The sequence below is a fragment of the Pithys albifrons genome, chromosome 24 (assembly GCF_047495875.1).
Source record: "Pithys albifrons albifrons isolate INPA30051 chromosome 24, PitAlb_v1, whole genome shotgun sequence".
Classification (NCBI taxonomy): domain Eukaryota; kingdom Metazoa; phylum Chordata; class Aves; order Passeriformes; family Thamnophilidae; genus Pithys; species Pithys albifrons.
Genome location: NC_092481.1, coordinates 5,734,065 through 5,761,006, shown reverse-complemented (window position 1 = coordinate 5,761,006; position 26,942 = coordinate 5,734,065). Strand labels below are relative to the sequence as shown.

At 58.5% G+C, this 26,942-nt stretch overlaps 4 protein-coding genes across 8 annotated transcripts; 3 read left to right on the top strand and 1 right to left on the bottom strand.

Annotated features, from left to right (window-relative positions):
- The first annotated feature begins 5,373 nt into the window (after positions 1 to 5,373).
- LOC139682349 (gap junction beta-5 protein-like) lies at positions 5,374 to 9,409 on the top strand. The gene is made up of 2 exons (XM_071576630.1): positions 5,374 to 5,652; positions 6,697 to 9,409. Exon 2 carries the CDS (start codon positions 6,721 to 6,723, stop codon positions 7,546 to 7,548), a length of 828 nt encoding a protein of 275 aa, XP_071432731.1. The 5' UTR covers positions 5,374 to 5,652; positions 6,697 to 6,720; the 3' UTR covers positions 7,549 to 9,409.
- A 2,186-nt stretch (positions 9,410 to 11,595) lies between these two features.
- Positions 11,596 to 15,501, top strand: GJB3 (gap junction protein beta 3). Of its 4 annotated transcripts, XM_071576930.1 has the most exons (4): positions 11,616 to 11,756; positions 12,988 to 13,132; positions 13,895 to 14,682; positions 14,958 to 15,501. In XM_071576930.1, exons 3-4 carry the CDS (start codon positions 13,925 to 13,927, stop codon positions 14,971 to 14,973), a joined length of 774 nt encoding a protein of 257 aa, XP_071433031.1. In that variant the 5' UTR covers positions 11,616 to 11,756; positions 12,988 to 13,132; positions 13,895 to 13,924; the 3' UTR covers positions 14,974 to 15,501. The 4 variants fall into 4 exon arrangements, with proteins under 4 accessions (XP_071433030.1, XP_071433028.1, XP_071433031.1 ...); XM_071576927.1 differs by having other exon boundaries at positions 11,602 to 11,756; positions 13,895 to 15,501; XM_071576928.1 differs by lacking the exon at positions 11,616 to 11,756 and adding an exon at positions 11,786 to 12,491 and having other exon boundaries at positions 13,895 to 15,501.
- Positions 15,502 to 16,449: 948 nt separating this feature from the next.
- GJA4 (gap junction protein alpha 4) lies at positions 16,450 to 19,444 on the top strand. 2 transcript variants are annotated; one of them, XM_071576588.1, is made up of 2 exons: positions 16,450 to 16,634; positions 17,258 to 19,444. In XM_071576588.1, the coding sequence occupies exon 2, from the start codon at positions 17,278 to 17,280 to the stop codon at positions 18,310 to 18,312; it is 1,035 nt and encodes a 344-aa protein (XP_071432689.1). In that variant the 5' UTR covers positions 16,450 to 16,634; positions 17,258 to 17,277; the 3' UTR covers positions 18,313 to 19,444. The 2 variants fall into 2 exon arrangements, with proteins under 2 accessions (XP_071432689.1, XP_071432690.1); XM_071576589.1 differs by lacking the exon at positions 16,450 to 16,634 and adding an exon at positions 16,645 to 16,875.
- A 5,809-nt stretch (positions 19,445 to 25,253) lies between these two features.
- Positions 25,254 to 26,555, bottom strand: SMIM12 (small integral membrane protein 12). The gene has a single exon (XM_071576716.1). It carries the CDS (start codon positions 26,407 to 26,409, stop codon positions 26,128 to 26,130), a length of 282 nt encoding a protein of 93 aa, XP_071432817.1. The 5' UTR covers positions 26,410 to 26,555; the 3' UTR covers positions 25,254 to 26,127.
- Between the last annotated feature and the right edge of the window lie 387 nt (positions 26,556 to 26,942).

The following is a 26,942-nucleotide window of genomic DNA, read 5'->3' as shown; positions in this document are numbered from 1 at the left end:
CCAGGGCAGGATCTCACAGCTGAAGTTCTTCTCTCTGCATTGGCGTGATGCAGCACATCAGCATCCCTACAGCTGGCTGGTATTTTGGGGGGCTACTTTGTCCTATTTTTAGGAAATGTCAGTATGGATTGGGAACCTTTTTTGGGTCTGAGAGGGAAAAGGTCAGCTTGAACAAATTTCTCAACCTGAACTGAAAGCAGAGAGGGGTGAAGCAGTTTCCTTGCTCATTTCCAGACAGACCCGCTCCAGCTTCAGATAGAGCTAATTAAAGTGGTGACATTTTAAGACACGATGATGTGAAATCTCTTGCTTTGAGCCAAGTCTGGGCCCTTTTCAGAGTTCAGTCCTGCTGCCCAGAGTCCTCTGGAGTGGCACAAGCAAACTAAGAGGGCTGATGGGTTGTTTTTAAGGTAGTATTTTGTGAGCATGTTTTTAGTCTTTGGAAGAGTTCTGTAACATCAGGCTGGAGGGGCAGAGATCCCCAAAGAAAGCACAGATGTCTGACCCAAGAGCCTGTGACAGTGTTTGAGTTTTGCCTCTGCTGTGTGTTACCCTTCCTGGGCAGGGGGAACAGGGCAGGGTGAGTCCCAGGCCCACAGGATGGGTGTAAGCTGGGGTAGGTGCACACCCCCAAACCTGGAGAATCACCTCAACAGCTTTCCCCTACGCAGACTGACACTAAGTCCAGCTGTGCTGCTTTTCCAGAGGGCTGGAGGGTTTTGGGGTCCCCCTGGGAGGGGAGGAGTGGGTGGGCTGTGGCTGTGGCAGTGCCACGTGCTGCCAGCAGTGCCCAGACACCCAGGCTGGGGCTGGCTGGAAGGGAGGGAGCTGCAATCAGGAGCTGTATTGTGGCTCTTGGGCTGCCGGCACAATGCAGCATTAAGAGACAAAGTCAGCTCGGCTCAGTGGGGTGCAGGAGGTGATTTGGGGGAAGGAGAGATTGGCTCTGATGGGTGGAATGAGATTGGAGTGATGGGAAAGAGCCCGACTGATCACGGAGCCTGCAAACAGTTTCTGGCTCCGAGCCGGTTGCTGTGTGGGAGGGTGAGTGTGCTCTGCTGCTCCACTGAGAGTATCCCCAGGGCTGCTCCCTGTCAGCACCAGCCCCAGGCACGAGTGAGATGCAGAGGGGTGGATGGACAGAGGGACAAACAGGCTGATCTGGATGGAGGGGTGGGAAGCACGTGTCCAGACTGCAGGAGGAAAAGCTTCTTCCTGTGTGAAGGGAGCTGGGAGGGTACTGGAGTCAGCAGGGGATGGACAGGAAAGCAGCAGCGTTTGGCTTTGAACTCACTTTAGAGCCCCACTTCTCATCCCCACCCCTTGTGCAGGTGCCCAGGTGCACCTACCCCAGTCAGGTAAGGACCCACCAAGCCCTGAATGGCCGTGCTGGTGCAAACAGAGGCAGCCAGGCCCTGGGGAGCCACAGGTGCAGCTCCATCCAAGTCCCAGCTCCTCACTGGGGAAAAAATTTGGGGATAAACTATTTCATTAGATCAGAGAAGAGGCAAAGCACCCTGAGCTCTGCCCCACTGCCACACTGGCAAGGGGGCTGAGAGGCTGGAGATTAACTGGTGGGTGAGAGGATGGAAGTGAGCTGGTGGGTGAGAGGATGGAGGTGAGCTGGTGGTTGTGAGGATGGAGGTGAGCTGGTGGGTGTGATGATGCAGGTGAGCTGGTGGGTGTGAGGATGGAGGTGAGCTGGTGGGTGAGAGGATGGAAGTGAGCTGGTGGATGTGAGGATGGAGGTGAACTGGTGGGTGTTAGGATGGAGGTGAACTGGTGGATGTGATGATGCAGGTGAGCTGGTGGATGTGAGGATAGAGGTGAGCTGGTGGGTGTGATGATGCAGGTGAGCTGGTGGGTGAGAGGATGGAGGTGAGCTGGTGGGTGAGAGGATGGAGGTGAGCTGGTGGGTGAGAGGATGGAGGTGAGCTGGTGGGTGTGATGATGCAGGTGAGCTGGTGGATGTGAGGATGGAGGTGAGCTGGTGGGTGAGAGGATGGAGATGAGCTGGTGGGTGAGACACTGGAGGTAAGCTGGTGGTTGTGAGGATGGAGGTGAGCTGGTGGGTGTGATGATGCAAGTGAGCTGGTGGCTGTGAGAATGGAGGTGAGCTGGTGGGTGAGTATGGAGGTGAGCTGGTGGCCTCTCCCTGGCTGAGATATTTTCTGCTCCGTCATCCTGAGTTTTCTGCTCTGTTTTGCCAGACTGTTCCAGTGAAGGTGTCTGTGCCTCACAGCACGTTCTCCCAATGCCATCTAGTGTCTGCTCCAGCAGCCTCAGACAGTTATTTTAAGGCATCAGAGCTGATTTATTGCAGAAGGATCTTGGAGGGCCAACAGGCTGCCCAGGCCAATTATTAACAGCAGCACGGATAACCAACCAGTGGGTGTGCAGGCTGGGCTGGATTATTTTTATTATCACTCCCATTCTGCACTAAAACCCCACGGTGGCAGGATGGAGTGAGGGTGCAATGCTACATCTGGGGTGATTAAAGTCTTTCAGCTTTCAGCCACTTGTCTTGTAGCCCCAACATCACCTGAGGTTTAATCACTCAGAAAAGTGCTGTCATGTCCTATTGTCGCTGTATTGGGAGCGCGACCTCTTTCCCATTTAGCTGCCATCTCAAAATAATGTAACTTGCCAGGGGATAGGCGTGACTCAGGAGACTGGTAATGGGATATAAAGACTCTGACCTGCCTGTCACCAGTTTTGATGCCACCAAGGTCAGTGGCAAGGGCAAAGATGTCATTTGCACGGTGACTATTTGGCCAAACAACCCAAATCAGGCATTAAGGGGCCCATGGGTGCCAGTCAGCAGGGCTGAGGGCTGGATTGGACTCTGCTCCTACTGGGACAGCATCCAGATCCCCCAACTCCTCCCTGCCTGGGTTTTGGGACTTTGTGGCTGCCCACAGTCCCCTCCAGTTTTGTGGTTTGTCCTCCACATCCTTCCTTTGCCTTTATTGCAGGGTCTGTACAGGCTGAGGTGCTCTTATTTCTGCCTTTTCAGGGGCAAAGTGCCACAGCAGCATCTCCCCCTGTGCCCCACTCATCTGCTCCCAGTGCAGAGAAGGGCTCTGCAGGACAGATGTGCCCTGTCTCCTGCTCTGCTCACCACCATCAGCTGCCATGATTTAGGTCCCTGATAACCTCATCCCCATCCTCAGCCACCACTGTCCATGTGGATTTATCTCCTTGATGGCAAAACACCTCACTGAGGCAGTTTGAGGCTGTGATTAATTAAGGTCTCCCCAGGAAGGAGGTTACTCTCTGCAGCCTCATGTATAAATTTAAGATTAATGGGTGCTGGCCATGTTAGATGGCCATGACCAGGCTGGGCCAGGAAGGGTTTGCCTGTTCTCATCCAGACAGGCCCCAAACACAGGTTTTCCATGGAAGAGCTTCTAAACAATCCCATGGAATGGTGAATGCAGCTGGCAGCACACCAGGGCTGGGGAAGGGGGTACCAGGGCTGAGCCAGTTTGGCCCCAACATCCAGGGATGCTCACACCACTCTCCCGGTGGCTGAGCCAACATCCAGCCTGCTCTGTGTGTTTAATTTTCACTAATCTGTTTGGGTTTCTTTAATTATCTGCAAACAAACAAGGTGCCTTCCTCTTGGAATAACAATGGTGCTGAGGACAGGGGGCTGTACCAACAGCCCTTCCCTGCTGCTCACAGTGCTCCAGAACTGTACCCAGGACCTGTTTATCTGTTTTGATCCAGCACCACTAATGGGATCCCACCCTGCTAACCAGCACCTGCATCAGCATCTCCCACAGCAGGAGCAATTCCTGCTGGGCTGGTGTGTAAAATCCTTTGCAATCATCGTGTGCTCTGGAGCTGGAGGAGGATTTAAATGTGAGGCTCTTTAATAAGATGAAAATAGCCCTTTGTTTCCCCACTGGTTTCTGCTTGCTCTTTCATGCTGCCAGAGCCCTCGGGTTGTGTCAGGGCCTGGCTCTCCGTGGGCTGACAGGTTTCCTAACTCCCTCCCTGCACTGTCAGCACAGGATCAGGAACAGCAAATACCAGTTGCAGCAGCTGGAGGAGTTGGAAGCCCAGCACCAGCAGTGCCTCTCAGAGCAGCCCCTGGCCACATGTGTTTGGGTTTTGTCCCCCAAAACATCCTCAGCAGAGTCAGTGAGCTGGAGAAAACCCTGTGCAGCAGGAAAATGGGTCTAGTCCCATTTACCTGCCTCCTCCAGAGCTGGCTGTGGTGTTTGATTCATGTCAGCAGCTTGGCTGGTGACGGCGGGATGAATGACGCTATATAAATGCAAAGCGTTATTAATATTTCATGTTGTAGTGAAAATGTACTAATAGGGCTTGTTCCTGGAAGATAAAGTGCTGCCATTAATACACCTCTGTGTCCCCAGCACTGGGGACTCACCTGTGGAGGGGTGGAGGGGGCTCTACTTGGAGCAGAAAATGCCCATCACACATGGCAGCTCCCCAAAAGAGGAGATTTTAACCCAGAAAGTCACAAGAGCCACTTCAGACACCCATAAAATCAGGGACATCTTGGGCAGAATGTCACCCCTACCCACTGCTGGGTGCTGGTGGATGGGGACTGCTCTGGGCCCTCCTTGCCTGCCCAGGGGGAACACAGCCCCTGGGAACCCCTTCCTGGCACAGCCACTAGACAGGCATGTAAAAAAATAAAAATGGGCTTGTTTGATTTCAAACTGCAGAACTCTTCCCTGGAGCCATCCGCAAACACTGGTAATTTACTTTACAGCTGTTTAGATTTGTTTCTCTGCGTTCTTTTTTTTTAAACCCCAGCAGAATTGCAAATGAAACGTGTGTTTGCTCCTCAAATGACTCCAACAGTACCTGAACTCCTGCACCCCACACCTTCTCCTTGGAACCACATCTATTCCTTGGATCCCCACCCCTCTGCCCCCCATCCCCGTGCCCCAGAGCTGTGAGATGGGGGTCAGACCTCAAAATGGGGGTTCCCTGAGCTGGGGACTCATCTTGGGAGAGCTCCAGGTTCTGGCACCAGGGAAGGGTGGTGGGGAAGAGACTTGTGCCATCTTGCAGGTGAGGGGTGCATAGATAAGCAGTTAATTAATTCCCAGTAAAATAATCAACCTCCACCCACTTGTCAGAGGGTAGGGAGGGATAAAGGCTCTGCTAAATTATTGCCATGGTGCAAAGTTTGAGTGAAAAAAGGATTATAAAGGGAGGTGTTCGGCTGAGCTGCTCCTGGTGCTGAGGGCAGGGAGGGGCTCACAGGGCTTTGGCCACATGGGAGCAAAGGGAGATGGGTGCAGGAAGAGGATGGGGGACCCCAGGTAGTCCTGGGCACCCTAGGTTGTCCTGGGCACCCCAGCATCCCTGAGGCACCCGAGGGCCCCGAGCTCCCACCCTTCCCCGCGACAGAGCAGCTGGCACAGCCCTTCCCAGCAGCAGGATCAGACTCTGCACATTGTGGGGCCGCCCTTCGCCCTGAGAGATCAGACAACTTATGGGACACGTGGGGATCTGCCTCAAGCCTCATCCCTTCCCCCTGGGAATCTCCTCCTCGCTCCCAAGAGCCCGGGAGTGACTCATGAGGTGCCTCTTGCACCAGGCGATGCGTTCCTGCCCTGGGCAAGCACCGACCCGCAGCAGCGCCGGCCTCGGCGAGGGACACCGCGGGTGAGTGGGGTGGTGTGGGGACCCCTCTCTGCTGCGACCCCCGCCCTGGGGAGGGAGGATGGGGCTGGGGAGGATGCATCTGCCCCACCTGACTCCAGGGTGATGGGCACATCCTGCGCTGCCGCTGGAAGCGTGCACGGAGAAGGAGGAATCCGGGATTTGTGTGCGTGTCCCGGGGGATCCACCCGGTGCGACAACGTGCACCGGGAATGTCTGTGGTGGCCCCAGCCCTGCGAGCAGCAGCATTAGCCGGGCCAGGCTGCATAAAGCAGGGGATGTATTCGCCCCTGAGAACTCCACGGTGAGGGGGACTCTTGTTATGGTGCTGATAGGTCAAATATTTGAGTCAGTGCCAAACGCAGCTCCACGGCACGCGGGGTGTGTTCATCCAGCACGGTGCAAACCAGGGTCAAATCAGCCACACAGGGGCCTGGGGCTGGTGGATATTGGTTGTTGTGGCTGCCCAGCCCTGGGACAGCTCCTTGGCACTGCGAGAGCTGTGCAGCCCTCCCAGGCCACCCCCTGCCCCTGCTCTGCCGTGGCCTCTCCAGTGCATGGACAGGGAGCAGTGAGCGCAGCGCTGCTCCTGCACTGCCCGGCGGGGAGAGCAGAGGCTGCGGCAGATTCCAGCGCAGGGAGAGGACACGGCGGTGCAGCCACATGAGTCATGTCCCGGCTGCTCCTATTTGTTGTCTGCCTGGGCCAGGCCTGGCAACGTAAGAAAAATTAATAACAAATACCTGGGCAACGAGGCAGCAGTTGGGGCGGGCAGTGTGGGATGGGGCTGAGCCTGGAGGATGCTGTGGCTGTGACAGAACCCCCAAGCTTTGCCGAGTTCCTGTGTCCCCAAAGTGGGGGACAGTGCTTGGTGGACACACATCACCAGGACCAGGTCTGTGCTGGGGCACATGTTGGTGCTGTCCCTGCTTGTGGGCATAGGCCAGAGAGGGTCCCAGGGGCACAGCTTGGTGCCTTGGGGCACACAGGGGCTCTGATGGGCACCTCTTGCTTCTTCCTTGGTGACAGTGTCTTCCCTCTCCCCAGGCCAGCTAACGGGACCAGGGAGCCATGAACTGGAGTGCATTCGAGGGGCTCCTCAGTGGGGTCAACAAGTACTCCACAGCCTTCGGCCGCATCTGGCTCTCCCTCGTCTTCATCTTCCGCCTGCTGGTCTATGTGGTGGCGGCCGAGCGGGTCTGGAGCGACGACCACAAGGACTTTGACTGCAACACTCGGCAGCCAGGCTGCACCAACGTCTGCTTCGACCACTTCTTCCCCGTCTCCCACATCCGCCTCTGGGCCCTGCAGCTCATCCTGGTGACATGTCCATCCCTCCTGGTCATCATGCACGTGGCCTACCGGGAGGCCAAAGAGCAGAGGCTCCGTGAGGCCGGTGGGGACAGCTGCCGCCACATCTACACCAACCCCGGCAAGAAGAGGGGTGGGCTGTGGTGGACGTACCTGCTCAGCCTCATCTTCAAGGCCGGTGTGGACATGGTCTTCCTCTACATCTTCTACCGCTTCTACAGGAACTACACCCTGCCCCGGGTGGTGAAGTGCGAGCTGCGCCCCTGCCCCAACGCAGTGGACTGCTACATCTCCCGACCCACCGAGAAGACAATCTTCACCCTCTTCATGGTGGCCACGACCTGTGTCTGTATCGTGCTGAGCCTCATCGAGGCCACCTACCTGGTGGGCAAGCGGTGCCAGGAGTGCCTGCGGGCTGGTGGCGTGGAGAGCCGGCGGCACAGCCAGGACTGCCCAATCTCCTGCCCTGAGCCTGTGGGCACAGGGGGACAGGTTTTCCATGGGGCAGACTACAAACCCCCCACGGCCACCATCCCACCCACAGCATCCTGCCCCAACTCACTACCCGAGGAGGAGTCTCTTTCCTAGAGCTGCCCAGGAGAAAGAAGGAGCCTCTCACCTGCCCTGCATCTTCATCCCCCTCTTCCTCCTCCAATGCCCCGGTGCAGGAGTGCTGAGGGTGGCAGCACCTTGGAGTTGGGCTGTGCCCAAGGAGTCTCTGCTTCTCCTGTTCTGGGAAAGACCTGTTAGATCATCCTGCTGAATTTGGGGTAAACCAGGTGCTGTAGGACATGTGTGGTACCCCAGAGCAACAGGGACCAGCAGATCCATGGCAGCTGTGAACAGGCAGCAGTGCCCAGACTTTAAGCCTGTCCTAGCCAGGACAGACACCCTGATCCCCCCAGGAACTCCTCTCCCTATCCCTCACCCTACGTCAGCCACACCACGGGTGTCAGGGCCACCTCAGACAGGTGCAATCAGAATTAATTACACTCATTAGCTGAGTGGGGGCAAGAGCAGGGCCCTGGTGCCGCAGCCACCACAGGGAAGTGCGGGTGTGAGGATCCGGATGGGCAGGCAGCGCCCGCCGTGGGCTGCTGGATTATCCTGCCTGGCCAGAGGAAAACACCTGAGCAAAACAGCCGAGGACAGGGGAGGAAAAACACCCCAACCATTGATTAAACAATAACATTAAATGGCAGAATCTGCTCTCATTTATTGCTGTAACGTGTCACATCGGGCTGTGACATGAGTGGCACTGTCCTTTTGGAGGCCAGCACTGAGCATTAGCCAGGATGAATAATTAACAATAATTTCATGGCAAATGCACTCATAAGTAACATCAACATTGAACACGCAGCTCGGTCTGTTGCTGGTTTTGCTTTATTTAAAGGGTGTGATTATTATTTTTTCCATGAGCAGTGTCAGCACCAGCTCTCTATGGCTCTGCCCCAAAGGAAGCAGCACAGGGAGCACCATCCCTGTGTCCTTTAGGATCAGGGCCATTCTGGGTGACAGATCATTCCAGCTACTTCTGCTCCAGTGAACCAGCTCCTGCTTGGGCAAAGTTCCCACAGCCCATCCTGGTGAAAGGACCAGCTGGATGTGATGGAGGGCGAGTCAGAGGGACCGCTGTGGCCAGGGGGGATGCTGAGGGCAAAGGGGGGCTGCAGCACTGCTGGATGGGAGGGGAGGGCCTGAAACAGCCACCCCATGAGTGTGAGCATGGTGGAGAAGTCCCAGGGACATCTCAGCCAGCAGCCCAGAACCTTCTGGTCACACAGCAGCTCCTTGTGCTGAATCCAGTGATCCTGGAGACCTTTGGGGTGAGAGAGGCAGATGGTGAAACACAGGTAGGGGGTTTTTCCACCTCTCTTTAGGTGAAGCTGTGCTAGTCTCTGCCTTCCTCCCATCCACTCCTGTTGCTGGATTATCCACCTGAAAGATTCCTTTACCAAAGCCTCTCACGTCAGAGGACACAAGTTGTTCTTTGTGTGCGAGCCATTGCGCCGATTTAAAGAGCATGGGCTGGGCTGTTTGTTCTCGAGCAAGCTCGGCCGCTCCTGCTCCAGACTGTCCCCGGTGGGTGAAACCCCGAGGTGTTCCCTCTGCAGGCACTAATGGGGCAGAGATAAGCCCCAGAAGAACCACCCTGTCCTGCTTCTGCACATCAAAGCACAGTTGGAGCTGCTGCCCCGTTGTGAGAAATCTGAAGATCCAGTTGTGGGGAGTTGTGGTGTTCTATCACACTCAGAGGAAACACTACAGCTGTTCCACAGAGCTCCGGGTGTCTTGCACCATCCAGGCTTGGGATCAGCACATTCAACTTCTTTCTGATGTGTTTCCCCCCAAGCTGACTCAGTTGGTGCTGCAGAAACAGGGGTGTGGGGACTGGGACACATCCTGGTTTGCAGTGTCAGCAAAGCAAATAAACTGTGGGGTTGTCAAAATAAAAGCTGACTCTTTCCCAGATTTTGCTGCATCACACAGGGAATCCCCTGTATTTTCTTGTGGGGTCCCAGAGGAGCCCCTGAATTCAGGGGAGAGGGGGTTTAAAAGAAACCCACCACTAACTCCACTCCAGGCAGGGACGTGGAGGGGATCATGTGTGCGGTTCAGGGGCAGCCTGGCCTTCCCAGCCTGGCCTTGTTTCTCCCCTGGTCAAACCCCACCTCTTTGCTGGGAATTGAGGAAAAACTCTCTGATTTTTGTCCAGTGTGCTGGAGCCAGTGGCTGCTCTCACTGCTGACTCCCAGGATCCCGTGACTCCCATGCCCTGTGCTTGTGGGGGAATCTCATCCCTGGGGACCTGACCCTGGAGCAGGACAGCTGGGATGCTCTTGGCAGGCAGGGAGCTGAAATAAAAAGCAGGGCTGGGTCCTACAATGTTCCATTTAAGGCTCCTTAAAAGAGACTTTGAGGGTTTCCTTCTGGTTTTCCACCTGCTTTACTGCTTGTTTTTCCCTAGTGGAGGATCCAAGGAGGTCACTGAGTGTTCACACCTGGCACCGAAGCCTTTCACCCATCACCCTGCTGAGCTGGGGCAGGGTGGCAGCAGGGTGACATAACCTGGGACATACCTGAAGCTCCGGGGTGCTGAGAGCTGCTGAACCATGCTGGCACTTGTCCCTGTGCCCACACTGAACCAGTTGGCAGAGGGAAGGTAGAAGGGGCACAGGGATGTGCCCTTTTCTGGCAAATACCCAGCTCAGCACTGCAAAACACTGAAAAACATGGGGTGTTTCCGCTCCCCACCCAACTGCCTTGGGGAAACCTGCCCATGCCAAAAGCACCTGAACTTTCTCACCAAGAGCGACTTGGCCTCTCCTCAAATTCCAAAATTGCAGGCAAGAGACTGCCCAGGGGGGATCCAGCCCTGCTCTTCACCTGGCCCTCACAGAGTTTGGCCGTGGGGCAGGGAACTGCTGCCTGCACAAGGAATCTGAGCTGCTGGCGCTTCTTGAGAACTTCCCACTCCCCTGGGTTTATCATTTTGAAGGCCACAGCCCCCAGATTCCTGAGAAGGTTCTGCCACACCGGCTTTCTGCAACAACATAGCTCAAATTCCTGATCCTGCCGATAGGACAGGGCAGCTCCGAGGTGAGGGAGCTCCTGCTTTGCTCTTGGTTGGGATGGGGGTCCTGTGTCTGTCCCATCCTCCGGGCTCACCCCACTCTGCACACCCAGGTTCCCACCAGGGTTTGCTTTGGATCTCCTGGGCTCCCATTTCTGTGTGTCCCCAACCAGGCAAACACTCACTGGCTTTATTTGACCACGTGGAGCCAAAACACCTCCGGGCAAGTGGCTGCTTGTCTGCCAGGAGCGAGGAGCAAGGTTTTCAGGGCACCAAGCACTCAGGGGCTCTTCAGATGTGTCCCCACGGGAAGGGTGGCCCTGGCCAGGTGCCCTGCAAAGCTCTGGGGTGTGCCGGAGAATGCCGGAAAAGCCTCGGGGCACAGTAACGACCAGGTGAGCCGCAGGCAAGGGGAAGTACATTCCTGCCCTGTCGGCAGAACCATCAAACGGGGCTGCTCCACAGGGCATCCTGCTGCTCCAGCAGGATGGGGCTGGCTCAGTCTCCTGGGAGCCACCAGTACTTTTGGGAGAGGGACATCCCCCTTAGGGACACATTCCAGGTCCGGGGGAGGCGTGACTGGAGGCAGCAGAAGGGCAGTGTCCCACTTCGTGGGGACCCAGTTGGCATCCTGCTATTTGGGGAACATCCCATCCCACCATCCTGGCACCGCCAGGGCAGTGGCTGCAAGTTCCTGTAGGCTGGAGATACCAATGAGCTGTTGCAAAACTATTACTAAGGCAAAATCATTTAAAAAGTGGGTTACAATTGCGAAATCTGATTCTTAGCAACAGTTGCTGGTGGCCCCACAGCTGGGGGACAGTGCGAGCCTGGTGCCCGTCCCTGTCACCCTGGTCTGGCTGTCGGGTCTGCAGTGCCCAGACCACCATTTTGGGGGTCAGGGCATCACCTGGCAGGAGCTGCTGGTGTTGCTTGTGGAGGAATCCAGCTACGTTGAGCTCCCTGTGGGATTTAACTTGCCTTTGTTGTTCAGCCTGAGCGTGTGTGTGCATGTGCACAGACAAGAACCTCTCCAGGAGCTGTTTGCCAGACTCACCCAGTTACTGGGAACTGATCCAACCACCTTTCCCCTCCCCACACACACTCAGCTCCACAGAAGAACCCTGGGTGTGCAGGAGGGCTGTGGCCGGGAAGGAGCTTCCCTACTGTGAGAGCCACCTGGATCTGGACACCTTCCTACAGCTCTTTCCTGGCTGGACAGGTACCTCTGGAGGCAGTGGGTGCTAAGGGGGTGCTGGGGACGTGCTGGATGTGGGGGACAGACCCCATAGTGTAACGGGGTGCAGGTGGGAGTGGCGTTACAGTGTATGGGGTGAAGGTGGGAATGGTGTTATGGCTGGGACTGCTGTGCCTGCAGGAACTGAGGGTGGGCACCCCAATATCACACCGTGCCACGTCGGGACCCCACAGGCTGTGTCAGGGTCCCTGTCCCATGGGGCTGTGCCCCCGGGGGGTGATGCAGGGGGATGGCACAGTGTGGCACCCCAAGGAGCAGGAATGGCCACCCCAAGCCTTGCTCCTCTGTCCCACCACCCTCCTCATGGACTGAAAGAGGCTGAGCCCACCTGAGAAAGTGGCTTTGCTGCCTTTGCACCCAGGTGGGAGCTGGGCGCTTTCAGGTCCAACGCCCTGTGCCCACGCGGGGCAGGACCCGGCGGTGACGCAGCGGGTTGGCATTCTCGGGGTTGGAGAGGGTGCTGAGCTTTGCAGGAGGCAAACGGGCTCTGCCGGCAGAGCTGAGCACACCTGAGCGCTGCCCCTGCTCTGCCTGGCTCCCAGCCAGCACCTGGGGGGCTGGGGAGGCTCCCGGAGCACAGGGATTGGCATGGAGCTTGGCACAAAGCTTGGCATGGAGAGCACGTCCCCTTCCCACCCTGCTGCGGGTCCATGGCTGGAGCCAGCACTGGGCTGAGCTGGGCACATTGGTGCTGGGCAGGTGGGTGCTGGGCAGGTGGGTGCTGGGTGGCATCACTGATGGGGCACCAGGGATGGCGTCATGGGGGAGCTGGCAGGCTGGTGAGGGGGCACTGGCCATGGGGGCATGCAGGGACTCCAGGCTCCAGCCACCAGCACCAGCGTTTGTGGGGAAAGCAGCAGCTCCCCTCTCCTGATTTTGAAGCCAAGGGCTGGGTGGGAGAGCTGTGATTGCTCCCCATTCTGGCTCACTAATTTGACAGGATGATCTGATTTCAGATGGGGTGGTGAGTGAAGGTGTGTGAGCTTGGGCAGAGGCACTGCCTTGGCACTTGGTGGCACAGGACCCCAGCTTGGCCCCACTTGGCTCAGCTGCTTCCCAGGGCATCCCTGGGCCAGTAGTGTGGGTGCAGAGTGGTGGGTTGGGGCTTGTTGCAGGGTGGCTCTGCCCAAGAATGGGCTCCTGGGCAGCCCCGTGGGCTCCAGCCAATGCTCCAGGCTCTGTTCTTTCCCTGCAGCCCCAGGACACTGCACTGTGCATCCCTCCTTGGATGAAGGGACCCTGATCACCAGTGTGCCATCTCACCCCTGCCATGCCCTGCACTGGGCACTTCCCATCCCACAACCCCCAGTGAGCAGTGAAGGAGCCTGAGCCTCCTCCAGGTACATCTCAGAGGGCACTGGGTTGGCAACGGGCAGTGGTAACTCCTTAAAAGTGGGAATGACCCAGTTGCAGTCCCGAGAATCCCTTTGTCAGGGCAGACACCTTCCCAGCACAGAGGGTTATGAAAACCACCCAGCTTTGTAAATGCAGGTGCAGTAAAGCTCCAGATTGGACTTAGTGTGCCACCCTCCTCTCATGAGGGAGCCCCAGGCTGAGCTGTGGAGCTGGTTTGATGGTTTGACCATTGCTGCCGGGGGCAGGAGCAGAGCACCTGCCAGGGTGACAGGCCAGTGACACACAAGGACTCTTCCTTTCTGCAGCCCCGCTCTCACCTGTGCTTGGGCTGCCTCAGGCATCACCTGTGAGACAGAAAAACCGGTCCCTGGTGTGTCCCAGCACCCCAGTGCTGCAGCAGCCACTTCTCCTTCAGCTGTTGATCCTGGCTTGCTCCAGCAGATCGTGCTGCCAGTTTGCAACGAACACACACAGTCGGGCGGGGGATTGGTGGTGGGGACGTGGCAGGGTGGCTCATCCCTTAGGGCAAAGGCTCCGTCAGAAGGAAGTGCTGAGAGGCTGAGTCACCTCTGTGACCAGAAGAGCGTGGAGATGAGCTTAAGTGTCTGCAAGGGTGGTGGCCCCCCACCCCACATGGGTGTAGCATGGTGAATCTGGAGGTCAGTGAGATTTAACGCAGTGAGGGACACACTCCCTTGTTGATGTCTCCCATTCCTCCTCACTCACCGCTCCTGCCACCTCTCCAGGTCAGGTGACTGTGGTCTCCACGGGCCACCATGGATTGGAAAACGCTGCAGTCACTGCTCAGTGGGGTCAACAAGTACTCCACAGCCTTTGGCCGCATCTGGCTCTCCGTGGTCTTCGTCTTCCGCGTGCTGGTCTACGTGGTGGCGGCCGAGCGTGTGTGGGGTGATGAGCAGAAGGACTTTGACTGCAACACACGGCAGCCAGGCTGCACCAACGTCTGCTATGACTATTTCTTCCCCATCTCCCACATCCGCCTCTGGGCCCTGCAGCTCATCTTTGTCACTTGTCCTTCCCTCCTGGTCATCATGCATGTGGCTTACCGGGAGGACCGTGAGAAGAAGAACCGTGAGAAGAATGGGGAGAATTGCCCCAAGCTCTACAGCAACACGGGCAAGAAGCACGGCGGGCTGTGGTGGACTTACCTGTTCAGCCTCTTCTTCAAACTTGTCATAGAGATCCTGTTCCTCTACCTCCTCCACAAGATGTGGGACAGCTTTGACTTGCCACGGCTGGTAAAGTGCTCCAACGTGGATCCCTGTCCCAACACTGTGGACTGCTACATTGCTCGGCCAACCGAGAAAAGGGTCTTCACCTATTTCATGGTCGGAGCCTCCTCCATCTGCATCATCCTCACTGTCTGTGAGATCTTCTACCTCATCTTCAAGCGAGTTGCCCGAAGTGCACGTAAGTGGAAGAAATCCACCAAGCGCTCCGTCAGCTACAGCAAGGCCTCCACCTGCCACTGCCACCTCAAGTCAGAGGAGAAGGACAACAAGTCCCAGACTAGGTGTGTGGCAGCCCTGACTGCTCTCTGAAGGGTGCTGGGAGGGCAGGGTGGAGGGAGAAGTGCCCTGGCATGTGCCAGGGATGGTTGGCACCAAAGGAGACCACCAGTGATGTCACCACCAGACTCTGCAGCCAGGACCTCATTGGCTGTAAGAGGAAGGGGACATATCCATGGGAACTCACATCCCTGGGTGTCCCAGTGGCATGGACATGCTTGGTGGCAGGTGGGTGCTGGATGCCTGTAGGCATGCCTGAGGGTGTCTGTTCTTCCCACAGAGGAGAGGAGCTGTGACCTCGCCTGTCCAAGCTGATTCACATTCCCTTTGGCCCAGCAACTTTTCCAGCCACTCCTGAACTCTCAAGAGTCAACCTGTGTGAAAAATTACTAAACCAGACAAACTAACATCCCTCAAGAGAGACCCATGGGTGCCTGAGCAGACACAGGTAAGGGGAGGGTAGCCCTGGAGCTCTGCCAGATGCACAGAGTAGCGCCACAAGCTTGGGCATCACAACAACACACAGATCTTCTCATATCCAGCAGCTTCTCTTGAGTCCTCCAGCTCTGCTGCTCCCATGCTGGGTATGAGCTCCAGGCTGTTGCCAACCATTCTGTTGGCCCAGTTTGCTCAGTCTGACAGTATTGGGGCAGGGCAGCTTCTCCCTCTTGGCTCTCACAAGCACCGTGCCATGTCCTGCCCAAGTGTCCTTCCTGGCTCTGCTGCTTCCCTTGGTGCCTTCATGTCCCACCTCACCTCAGAGGGACATGTCACATATGGCACAAGAACAGATTCAAAGGCCAATAAATTTCTCATTACTTGGAGACATTGGGACCTGCTCTGCATGTTGGAAATCCAGGGGACTGGCTCTCCAGGAACCTGCAGCCGGGTGCTCCTCATCCACCTGAGCCGGGCAGGGCAGTTGAACCCGCGGTCTATCCTGTAGTCGGGCTCAAGTCCGCCCGCTCCGCCTCCCCCGGCTTGTCACGCGTCGTTAAACTTTAATTCATCACAACCGCATGCTGGCCCCCAAGGAAATCAAGGAAGGATCAGCATCAATTATTTACTAAACCTTGATAAATATTACAATAAACAGAAATTATTTCTAGTTAATCTCTCCTTAAGCAGCGCTAGCCGAGGGTCCGCTGTTCCCAGCTCCGCTCAGCCTGCCCGCAATCCCCAGTCCCACGAGCGTGTTGTGTGTGCGGAGACCCGTGACAGCAAACTCCTGTCTGAAACTCAAGGGCTGGTCCCGGGCAGGGCTCCGGTGGGGCTCAGCCCGGGAGCCGGTGGGATGCGGGACCGGGCTCTGGTGGGGCTCAGCCCGGGAACCGGTGGGATGCGGGACCGGGCTCTGGTGGGGCTCAGCCCGGGAACCGGTGGGATGCGGGATCGGGGCCGGGCTCCGGTGGGACTTCAGCACCACCCAGCGCCCGCCGCGCCGAATGGACTCTCAGGGACGGAACATCCCGGGGACACCCCGCTGAGAAGGGGAAGGAACATCCCCAGGACACCGGGCGGGGGACGGGGCTTTCCCGGGACACCCTGCCGGGAGGGGGACGAAGCATCCCAGAGGCACGGGACAGCGGACGGAGCATCCCCGGGGTCTCTGCCGTGTTTAGGAGGTTTGTCCCGTGGCGGAGCCGCAGCCAGGGACGAGTGGGTGGGAACACCCGGGCTTTCCACCGGCTTCGTCCGCCTCGGGTCCCGCCTGCCGCCGGGGGTCCCAGCCGCCCCCATCCCGCCCGCCGGGGCCGCCCCCTCATCGGGGGGCCGCGGGAGGGGGCGGCCCCGCACACCTGCAGCCCGGCCCGGCGCTAAGCCCCGGCCCCCGGTTTCCTGCCCGCGCTCCTCCCCCGGCTCCCCCGGGCCCCGCACGACCGGAGTCGCCGGCCCGACCCGACCCCTCACACTCAGCGCGGACCGAGCCCGGCGGGACGTTCCCAGTGCAGAGGAGGTGAGTGAGGACCACCAGAGACCGCTCAGGAACACCGTGCTGGGGACGGGGCACCTCCACCCGCGGATATCCCCTTGCCCCGCTACTGCCGTGGTCCCTTTAACTGCACAGCCGGAGCTTCTGTGCTTAATTATCAGCGGTTAATAAGGAGCCGTCCTCTCCCTCCTTCCCAGCCGGGCCGGAGGGCTGAGAGCCCGCGGGGTCCGGGCTGGCCTCCCCAGGGCCCCCAGAGCAGCAGCAGGTCAGTGAGCAGTCCTAGGGGTCCCCTGGGTGAGAAGAGGGTGCTGGGGTTAGGGGTCCATCACCCCACAGCCAAAGAGTGGCCAGGATAGCCACGAGCTGTGGGTGCTGTGGGCTGGGTGCTGCTGGGGGAGGCAAATTCCTGTGCTGCCTCTTCTGCTTCATGTTCCTGCACTGAGCAGGGGCAGACAGAAGGAGCCCTCCAGAACCACTGCCTGGCTCCCTTCCTCAAGAGTGGGATGTCCGTCAGTGAGTTTGCTGGGACACTCTGCAGAACATCTGTATCCAAAAAAAACATGGGGCTTAGGTGGCCCTTCCTGCCCTGTGCCCCTCAGCATGGAAACAGAGAATTGATGTGGCTGTTCTCTCCACTCTGCTGGCAGTGGCACAGGCTCCCTAGAAGATGGGTGACTGGAGTTTCCTGGAGAAACTGCTGGACCAAGTCCAGGAGCACTCAACAGTGATCGGGAAGATCTGGCTCACCGTGCTCTTCATCTTCCGCATCCTCATCCTGGGCTTGGCCGGGGAGTCCGTGTGGGGGGACGAGCAGTCGGATTTCGTGTGTAACACCAGGCAGCCAGGCTGCACCAACGTCTGCTATGACAAAGCCTTCCCCATCTCCCACATTCGCTACTGGGTGCTCCAGTTCCTCTTTGTCAGCACCCCAACCCTGATCTACCTGGGCCATGTCGTCTATCTCTCCCGGAGGGAGGAGAAGCTGAAGCAGCAGGAGAGTGAACTTCGGGCTACCCACAGCAAGGACCCGAAGATCGAGCAGGCCCTGGCAGCCGTGGAGAAGAAGATGTCCAAGATCTACGTGACAGAGGATGGGCGGCTGAAGATCCGAGGGGCACTGATGTGGACGTACATCACCAGTGTGATCTGCAAGAGCATCTTTGAGGCCGGTTTCCTTGTCGGCCAGTGGTACTTGTATGGCTTCTCCATGGTGCCCCGCTATGTGTGCAAGAGGGACCCCTGCCCTCACCAGGTGGATTGTTTCATCTCCCGCCCCACCGAGAAGAGCATCTTCATCATCTTCATGCTGGTGATGGGCCTGATCTCATTAATCCTGAACCTCCTGGAGCTCTTCCACCTCTGCTGCAAGAACCTGCTTAGCAACATCAAGAAGGCGTCTGAGCCAGTCGTACCGAGCCGGGATGTCTTTGTGGATGACATGGTCTCGGGTCCCTATGCACCCAAGCACTACCCCTTCCTGCCCATGGCCGAGAGCCACGTGCCATCCTACCAGACCTGCAACAAGCTCTCCAGTGAGCAGAACTGGGCCAACTTCCACAACGAGGAGAACCTGGCACTGGGCAGTGGCAGCAGGACCCTGTTGGACCCCTACAGCCCCCGGGCTGCTGAAGCCTCTGCTCCAGCAGAGGAGAAGCTGGGCAGCAGGCCTGGGAGCTCAGCCTCCAAAAAGCAATATGTCTAGTGCCGGGCTGGCCCCGGCTGGCAGGGGGACCCTCCTCAGTCCCACATGCCTGCAAAGGTGCTGGCTGCAGGCAGGCAGCTGCCTCCTGCCTGGTGCTGTGCCCTACGGACACACTCACCTCCAGAGGCTCCAGAGACCTGCCTGCCCTGGAATGGGATGCTTGTGAATGGGACTGAGTGCAGCCTCTGCTCTCTCCTGTGTTCCCCAATGACCCTGCAAGAAAGGAAACTGCAAACATTTCCCCGGGACACCGTGTCCCATGTGCCTTGCCATGGGAAAGGGAGAAATCCCTGGAGTCACGCTATGGAACAGGCTGTCCCTGGGGCCACGCAGGAGGCTGCTGGCCACTGGGAGCTGCAGCTCTGCCGGCACGAGAGCGGGAGCGTGGCCGTGGGAAGCTGCTCCCCTCCAGCCTCCGTGCACAGCAGGCTGAGGCCGGGACAGCTGCAGGAAGCTGAGCTGGGGCAGCACTGACAGATCCTGGCCACCAACCCCAACCCATTCCAGCGACCCGAGCACCTGCCCAGTGTTTGCTGCCAGAGCTGCCCACTCCCCATGGGACGCTGGGGGTTAATCCAGTGGAAGCTCTCCTGTGACCTGCAGATCCCAAGGACTGTGTAAATGACTGCAGGGTTACGAGGGTGACCCAGGAGTGTGAGCTCCCCCCGCCTCCCCGCCCTGGACCTTTTCCCATGGGATATGTGCCTTTAAGTTATTTTTAACCTGCTAGCCTGAGCTAGAGCTTTCTGCCTTAAATGTGCAGTTTGCAGGGGACCAGTATCCAGTCCAGCCATGTGCCTTGGAGCAGCTTTGGGTTTTGGGGAGGAATCAGCTCAGCAGCTTTGGGTTTGGAGGGTTATTGGGTTTCTTTATTTTGCACTAGTCATCTCTTGCTGTGGGCTGAGGTGCCAGGCAGGATGAAAGAACCAACTGCTGCCACAGGAGCTGTCCCCCAACTTCCCCAGCCCACCAATGCTGTGAGAGGGGATGGTCTTGCTGTGACCAAATGGCTGCAGGTCCTGCATGACCCAGGCATAAGTGCAGGGTGTGGGCACTGCCCTCAGTGCTGTTTCCTTTTCCCCTGGCAGACTCAGTGTTGCATCTGTTGAATAAAGTTGAATGAATGAGTAAAGGTGAAGTGTGGTGTGACTGTGCTTCCTGCAGCCTCCAGCTGATTCTGGGAGGGCAGGTGAGGGTTTGGGCTGAGGGACAGGGAAAGATGCTGTTCTGAGAGTGATGGAACTGGGGTGAAGGGGAAAGTGGGCACCCAGTTGTGCTGTGGTGGCCTGTCGCTTGAGCCCAGCCTCAGCTCAAGGTTCTGATAGGGCTGTCATGTCACAGGCTCATGGTGGCCCAAAGGAGAGCTCAGACCCTCTCCCTCTGCTACAGATAAAGTGAGCAGAGGCTGTGGAGCTGCTTGTGGCTGCATAATAGGTGGAAATGAGATGCAGATAAAGGCATACAATGTAGCTGGGGCTGTTGTTTAGTTTCTCTGGCCAAGCCAGGCCAGGGCAGAACCCGTTCTCTGACAAGGGCCTCTCCACTGAGGGTGGGACAGGCTAAAAATACCCTGGAGAAAATGAAGTATGGGTGATATGGGGCAGTATCGCTGCCATCAGCCACTGGAGGAAATGAGGAGGGAGGCACCCAGTTGAGCTGTCCTTGGGGCAGAGCCTGGGTTGGCAGCCAAGCCCACCCTTGGCTTCCTCCCTCCAGGGCATAAGGGGGGTGAAATCCCCCTGGGTGAGGGTCTGGAGTGCACACACAGCTCTTCCCTCCATGAGGATGCCGGGGTAGACTCTGCTGGAATAACCCTGCCCTGCTCCCACCATCTCTGGAGGGACCCTACCCTGCTCCCATTGCTGCCCTGTGGGGACCCCCAGGGCCACCCCCGAACTCCGTGGGCATCAGCAGAGCTGCAGAGCCCCACTGTAGCTCGGGGGAGAGCAGCCCAGAGCTGGGTCAGGAGGAAATGCCTGTGTGAGAGGGAATGGAGCAGTCGTGCCGTGTGTTTACCCACCACCGTGTCCCCCACTCACCTCCCCGCTCCAGCACTGCTATTTTTGTTGGCACCAGGGGAGCATCACGCTTTTCCCAACGACCCTGCAAGGTGGAAAACAAGACAGCCGAGGCCCTGGACACAGTGCCCAGCCACGAGTGCTGTGCAAACACGGCTCTGTGTCCCACTATTGTTCCCATGTTGTTACAAAGTGGCTCGGGGCAGCCGGAGTGACCCCGCGCCGCCGGGACCCGCCGTGCCACACGCCAACAACAACAGCGAGGGGCTCACCTGGCGGGGAGCGGGGTCGGGGTTGGCCACAGCCCCCCAAGAAGGAGGGAGGGTGGCCCTTAGGCAAATAAAAGTTTGGAGCTGATAAGGGCCCAGGCTGGCCCAGCAAAGCCCTTTGGCACAGCCTGGGGACAGACAGTGGCCAGCCGGACACGCACAGCCTTTCTCACACCTCCACACTCCCTCCTGAGTCAACAGACCCCTCCGGTTCCTTTCTGGGGACGGCACTCACTCCCCCCACACCCGGCCCTCTGCTGTGATGCTGAGCCCTGTGCTGGCACAGGCAGTCTGGGGGCTGCAGTGAGGGGGCTTCCCACTGCCACCCTCATTTTGGACAGCTTTGCCAGGCCTGGAGGGGCCACACACTCCCCAGGACCCCAGTTCCCTCTGGGGGTGTTGGTCCAACAAGACACAACCCCCAGGACTCCTGTGGCTCCTCTGCAAGGAGGTTTCTGTCCTCTTCCCAGTTAGGACCAGTCTGTGCTGAGCTCTGCCTCCTCAGTTCTGCCACGGTCTGGGGCAGAGGACTGTCCTGCCTGAAAAGCTCTGTCAAAGGCACTGGCGAAGCACCAAGAAGTTTATTTTTAAGCCTTCCCAGCGTGCAGCAAACAGCAAGTGTCTAAATCTGACCTGCTCACAGGAAGAGCTGCAGGAGCAGAATCACAGCTGAGGGGGAGGAAGGGTAGAGGGATGGGCAGGGGCATGCCAGGTAGGGCCACAGTATGGCCCCCCTTCCCTCCAGGTGCCATGCCCATGCCCAGGGCTCTGCCAACTTCCCAGCACCCCATTCCCCAGACACCTTCAGAGGGAGCAGAAGGCAGGAGCATCCTCCTAGGCCAGACATGGAGCCCTGACCACAGCAGCACTCACCACCAGGGCAAACCCAAACCAGGCACAATCCTGCCCTTGGCAGCCGCTGCCAACAGTGCACAGCCAAGGAAAAGCAAAGCCCACGGAGCTCCCCCCTCCCCGGGGTTATATTTAGCCCTCCACGCGCGGGCATGGCAGACAATGTGGCCCTGTGTGAGAACCGCGGGCGGGAGGAAACGCGCTCAATAGTCCCGATGACTTCCCACATCCTGACATTGTCACTACCCCCCGGCCACTTCCTCGTGTGGAGGCACCAGGACCACGGTGCCCAGCACCCCATGCCCACGCTGGGATGGGTCCTGCCCATGCCAGCAGCTCAGGACATCATCCCGATGTGATGCCAGGTGGGCAGCGGCTGATGCCTGCAGAGCTGGAGGCTTTTCCTGGCATGGGAAGGTCGATGTGGTCAAAAATCAAGGAGCTACGGTGGTTCTGAGGTGCTGGGGATGGGGAGTCAGCCCTGGGCTGTGGCTGCAGGAAAAGGTAATGCCAAGTGAGAATGGAACACATCCCACTGTAGCTGTCCCCAGTCAGCTCAAGAGATGTGACTGCTCCTCTCCTACAGCACGTGAGGGCTTTTGCTGGCCCTGAGGGAGCCACCAGGCACTGACTGGAGGGAGCTGTGGCAGGAAGAGGCAAGTGAGTTGTGGAGGATGGGAAAGGACTTGGCTGCTCTCAGGGAAAGGGCAAAGCTGGAGCCTGGGAAAAGCCTCGGCTGGGAGAGAGCAGATGTCCCCAGGGGCTGCGGGGGACGCGCTGAGGGGACGAGCAGTTTGCCCTCCCGTGCAGGCGAGTGAGCACCCTCTGTGTCACAGGGCCATGGGGACAACACACTGCAGGCAGGGCTGGGATGTCCCAGTGTCACCAGGGACAGGACACGGGAGTTCATGAGTCTGCAGGCCCCAGCTCCTCCTGCCAGCTCCCACACTGCTCCTCTCTCCCAAAGCATCATCACGCCAGGCCTTCCGGGAAGGGGACAGCCAGCCTTGAACCATCCCTGTGACAGTGCAGGGTCACAGTGTCCCCAGCACAGCTGGTGCATCCCTGCTCTGATCTAATCCTGACCTGACCCTAACCCTAACCATAGCCCAGGTGTGCCGAGCTGTGCCGAGCAGCTGGGGAGGCCTCACTGCCTCCCATCCTGCACAGCAGCTGTCCCAGTCCCCTGAGCCACCCCAGAGAGCTGGGGCACAGCTCTCTCCCAGCATCCTGCCTCCAGAAACAGCCACCTGCTCCTCTCATGAGCTGTTCACGATGGACCCCAGGCACAAACCCAGTCCCGGGCAGGGCAGAGGGTCTGTCAGGAAGCTACAGCCACCCTCAGACCCACCAAGGTACCAGGGCCCTGCCAAGAGCACCACAGTCACCCTGAGCCTGAGACACGGCCACCATGGGCTGGGCAGGGACAGGGAGCCCTTGTGGCTGCTGGATTCAATCCCTGCTCCACAGCACAGTGCAGCCACAGCTGGTTCCACAAACAGGCTTATCCCTGAAGCTGGACAAGCCTTTGAGGATGTTCTCCCACAAAATGCATAGGACTCCCTGCCTGGGGACAGGTTGCCTGCTGGCACAGCTCCCTGCCATGCTCCCACTGCAGCATCCAGCTGGATTACAAACCCGCTGGAACAGACCAAGGAGCTGTGCATGAGCAGCTGAGGGCAGGCTTGTGAGGGCAGGTTTTGACCAGAATGGTTTATTCAGCAAAGCTTCCTCTCGCTCCTGGTGAGCCACTGTGGCTGCTCACCCCAGCCCTGAGTGCCTGCCGGCTCCTATTCTTATCCCACTGGCGCTTCCAGGCAGCACATTGTTGGGATTCAATGGGAGGAAGGGTGAACTTACGGCAACACAGGCTCAGGAGAAAGGCGACAGGTCTCTGGGAATCTGCAGCCCCACAGCCAGGGAGACAGATCAGAGTCCCTGGACACACAGAAAACAGCTGGAAGCATGACAGGCAGGGAGCAGGGCAGGGTCTGCCCAGATAGATGCCATCAATGCCCAAACTGTCACCACCAGGGTTCAGTCCTCCCCAAGGGCATCACTTCACCACCACACTGGAGCAGCCCCCCCGACCGACACTGCCTGGGCCTGGGAGAGGAAACGGGGCAGCGAGGCCCCCCCAGAGCCCAATTGTGCCCAGCCATCCCTGGGAACAGGCGGATCAATGGGCTATAAACAGCATGGGGAGCCGCTCTGGCGCAGGGGAACAAAGGCATTTTGGAGCTGTTTCCGAGCTTGTCCCAACTGGGGGAAGGGATGGGACCGTTCCCACCCCGGCACACAATAGGGAACAGCCTGACACCCCACAGCCAGGCTGGGAAAGCAGGAGGTCAAGGGCAGGGGCTGCTTCAGCAGACAGTGCCAGCCTGGCAAGGGGATGAGGCAGTGGTGCTGTGAGCCCCAGAGCAGGAGGTGGCAGTGGCACAGGGCTGGGACTTGCTTTGCATCACCCCCAGACTCCTCCTGCACCTTCTCCCCCAGGCTCAGCTGCCCTCACACACTGCAGTGACAAAGGCTGGAGCATTCCCAGGCCATAAGCCTGGCCATGGGCATCGATCCAGCCCGGGACAGCAGTGGGGAGGCAAACCAGAGCCAGGAGCAGGGCAGTAAAGCTGTCAGCGGGGCAGGAGCTGGCCCTGAGGCTGCAGGGCAGTGTGTGTGACACGCTGAGTGGCTGCTGGCTCGGGGCTCCACACCAGGCTCGGCAGATTTATCGTCCCCGGGAGGGGAAGGCCGGGCCGGGGCAGCGCCGGGACCCTGCTCAGGCACCACGGGAAAAAACAAGTCGGGAGGCAGCGATAACCCAGCCATGGCCCCAATCCCAATCCCTGCTCAGCACGGGGTTCTGTCCCTGCCCTGACAGCAATGCCCAAGGCTGGTGACACACGGGACACCCTCAAGAAAATGGATTTTATCCCTTCTCCATAAAATCATCATGGTCTTTACTAATTTTTAATCAGACCTGTACTAACTTTGTATTTTATATTAATTTTTGATTTTAGTTTGTAGCCAAGTTTGTCAGTTAACCATGCAGAGCTTAAGACAAAGAGGAATTTAACCTGGAGCTGTAGGATGAACTTTAAGAAATAAACCCAAAATCCTGCTTAGATTAGAAGCTGTAAGAATAAATCAGAAAACCTGTCTAGGTTAGAGGCCTAAAGCTGTAATATTGTTTAGTTAAAAGGAAATACAGAGCTGCAGAGGTAAGAACAGCCCATTAGAGCTGTTAAGAGTGAACCAAAATATCCTGCTTAACTTTGGGGAGGTTTTCAGCTGTAACTAAGTATATAAACCTGGAAACACAAAAGTCTCATTGAACATGTTTTTGGTGGAATTATCCCACATGTTCCCAGCACTGAATAAAAAGATTTTGTTCTGTTCTATTGGATTTGATTGTTTCTTCATTCACTAGAGGGGACACCAGCCACCAGTGCCCAGTGCCCACTGCCAGCCTCTCCTGCCCAGCAACCCAGTGGAACCGTCCCAGTCCCCTGGGACCCCACCCAGCACTGCCACAGCACTTCTCCAGATAAGGAGGTGGAAGGGAAGCACACGGCACTGCCAGGGGAGCTGGGAGGGAGGTACAGCCACAGCACAGGCTGGGATTTCGGTGCCTCCTCCCCCTTCCTGCCCACCACCCTGCTGCCAGGCCCTGGGTCCATGCCTGTCTGGGGACAGCGATGGCATTTGTCCCACTGCAGGAGTCACTTCTTGAACACACAGGGAGCAGAGACACTCCCTGAGCCAGGGCCAGGGCCGTGCTGATGCAGAAGAAACAGAGGACCAAGGACTGACACAAGTTTATTGTGGCAGAGGGCACAGAGCCCCCTGCTCCCCACACATTGCCACGCTCCAGGTGCCAGGACGGAGCACAGCCAGGCCTTCCACCTCCTCCCATCACCCCTCCTCGCAGGGACGATGCAGAGGAGGGTCCCCAGAGATCCCCACTGTGGGTGTGACATGGCAGTGGGGGGGTCACCCAGAGCCACAGGCCATGTGGAAGCAGGGCAGCAGCTCCTCCCGTTGCTGGTGGTCAGCTTGACCCCATCCCATGGCGCTCAGGTCCCAGCTTTCTTCTGTCCTCATCCCATGGCACTCAGGTCCCAACTTTCTTCTGTCCTCATCCCATGGCACTCAGGTCCCAGCTTTCTTCTGACCCCATCCCATGGCACTCAGGTCCCAGCTTTCTCCTGACCCCATCCCATGGCACTCAGGTCCCGGCTTTCTTCTGACCCCATCCCATGGCACTCAGGTCCCAGCTTTCTTCTGACCCCATCCCATGGCACTCAGGTCCCAGTTTTCTTCTAACCCCATCCCATGGTGTTCCAGTCCCAGCTTTCTTCTGACCCCATCCCATGGTGTTCCAGTCCCAACTTTCTTCTTCAATCACACCATGGAAGAAACCAAACTGGAGGAGACACAGGTGGAGCCAGGCCGAGAGGGTTCTGTGGCTCGGGGGCCAGGCTGGGCCGAGGGGTGATGAGTTCCAGCCCCACAGCAGCTCCAGCACAGCCCTGTCCGCTCCTCACCGAGCTCTGGGGGCTGCGAGGTGGGCCCGGGAGGGCGAGGGCAGCAGGTGCAGGGCCAGGCTGGTGCGGAAGGCGCCAGGACAGTGCCCAGGAGCCCCACAGGGCCCGGCCTGACCCGCTGACCCTTCATTAACTCTTCTCGGGGCGGTTCCTGTTGAGCACGGCCCGAGGGGCGAACTCCAGCTTGTCCTTCAGGCTCACCACCTGCGTCAGGTCCTCGCCCGCGATCTCCCGCAGCTTGCGCTCCTCGCGCTGCTCCGAGATGCTCTTCTCGTCCTCCTGCGCCGCGGCCGGGGGGTCCCCGCGCAGCAGCCGCTCCAGCTGCGACCCCACCAGCCCCACCACGAAGGCCACCGGGAAGGTGACATAGGGCGCCTTGGAGCGCACGGCCGCCCACAGCACCGACCACATGGCTGCGCACACCGCAGGGAACAAGGACCCGCCTGGGCCGCGCCGGGTCCCCCGCACGGGACTCAGGGACCCCCGCCCGGGCCCTCAGGGACCCCCAGCCCGGCCCGGCCTGGCCCGGCCCGGCCCCGCCCGTTCCGGTCACGGCGGCGACGCGGCCCGGACAGCGCGGAGGGGCGGCCGCGCCCTCTGGCGGACACGGCGGGAACTGCAGCGCTGGAGGAGCGGCGGGGCTGGGGGGACACGGAGGGGACACGGGGGGACATGGGGGACAGGGGGAATATATGGAGGGACAAGGGCACGGAGGGGACACGGGGGGACAGAGGGGGATAGGATGGGACGGGGGAGACAGGAGGGGACACGGGGGAACAGGGGGGACACAAGGGGACAGGAGGGACGGGGAGAAACACGGGGGGACACATGGGGAACATGGAGGGGACACAGAGGGACACGGGGGTACACATGGCAGAGGGACACGGGGGAACATAGGGGGACACGGGGGAGGACACATGGAGAGAGACATGGAGGGGACAGGA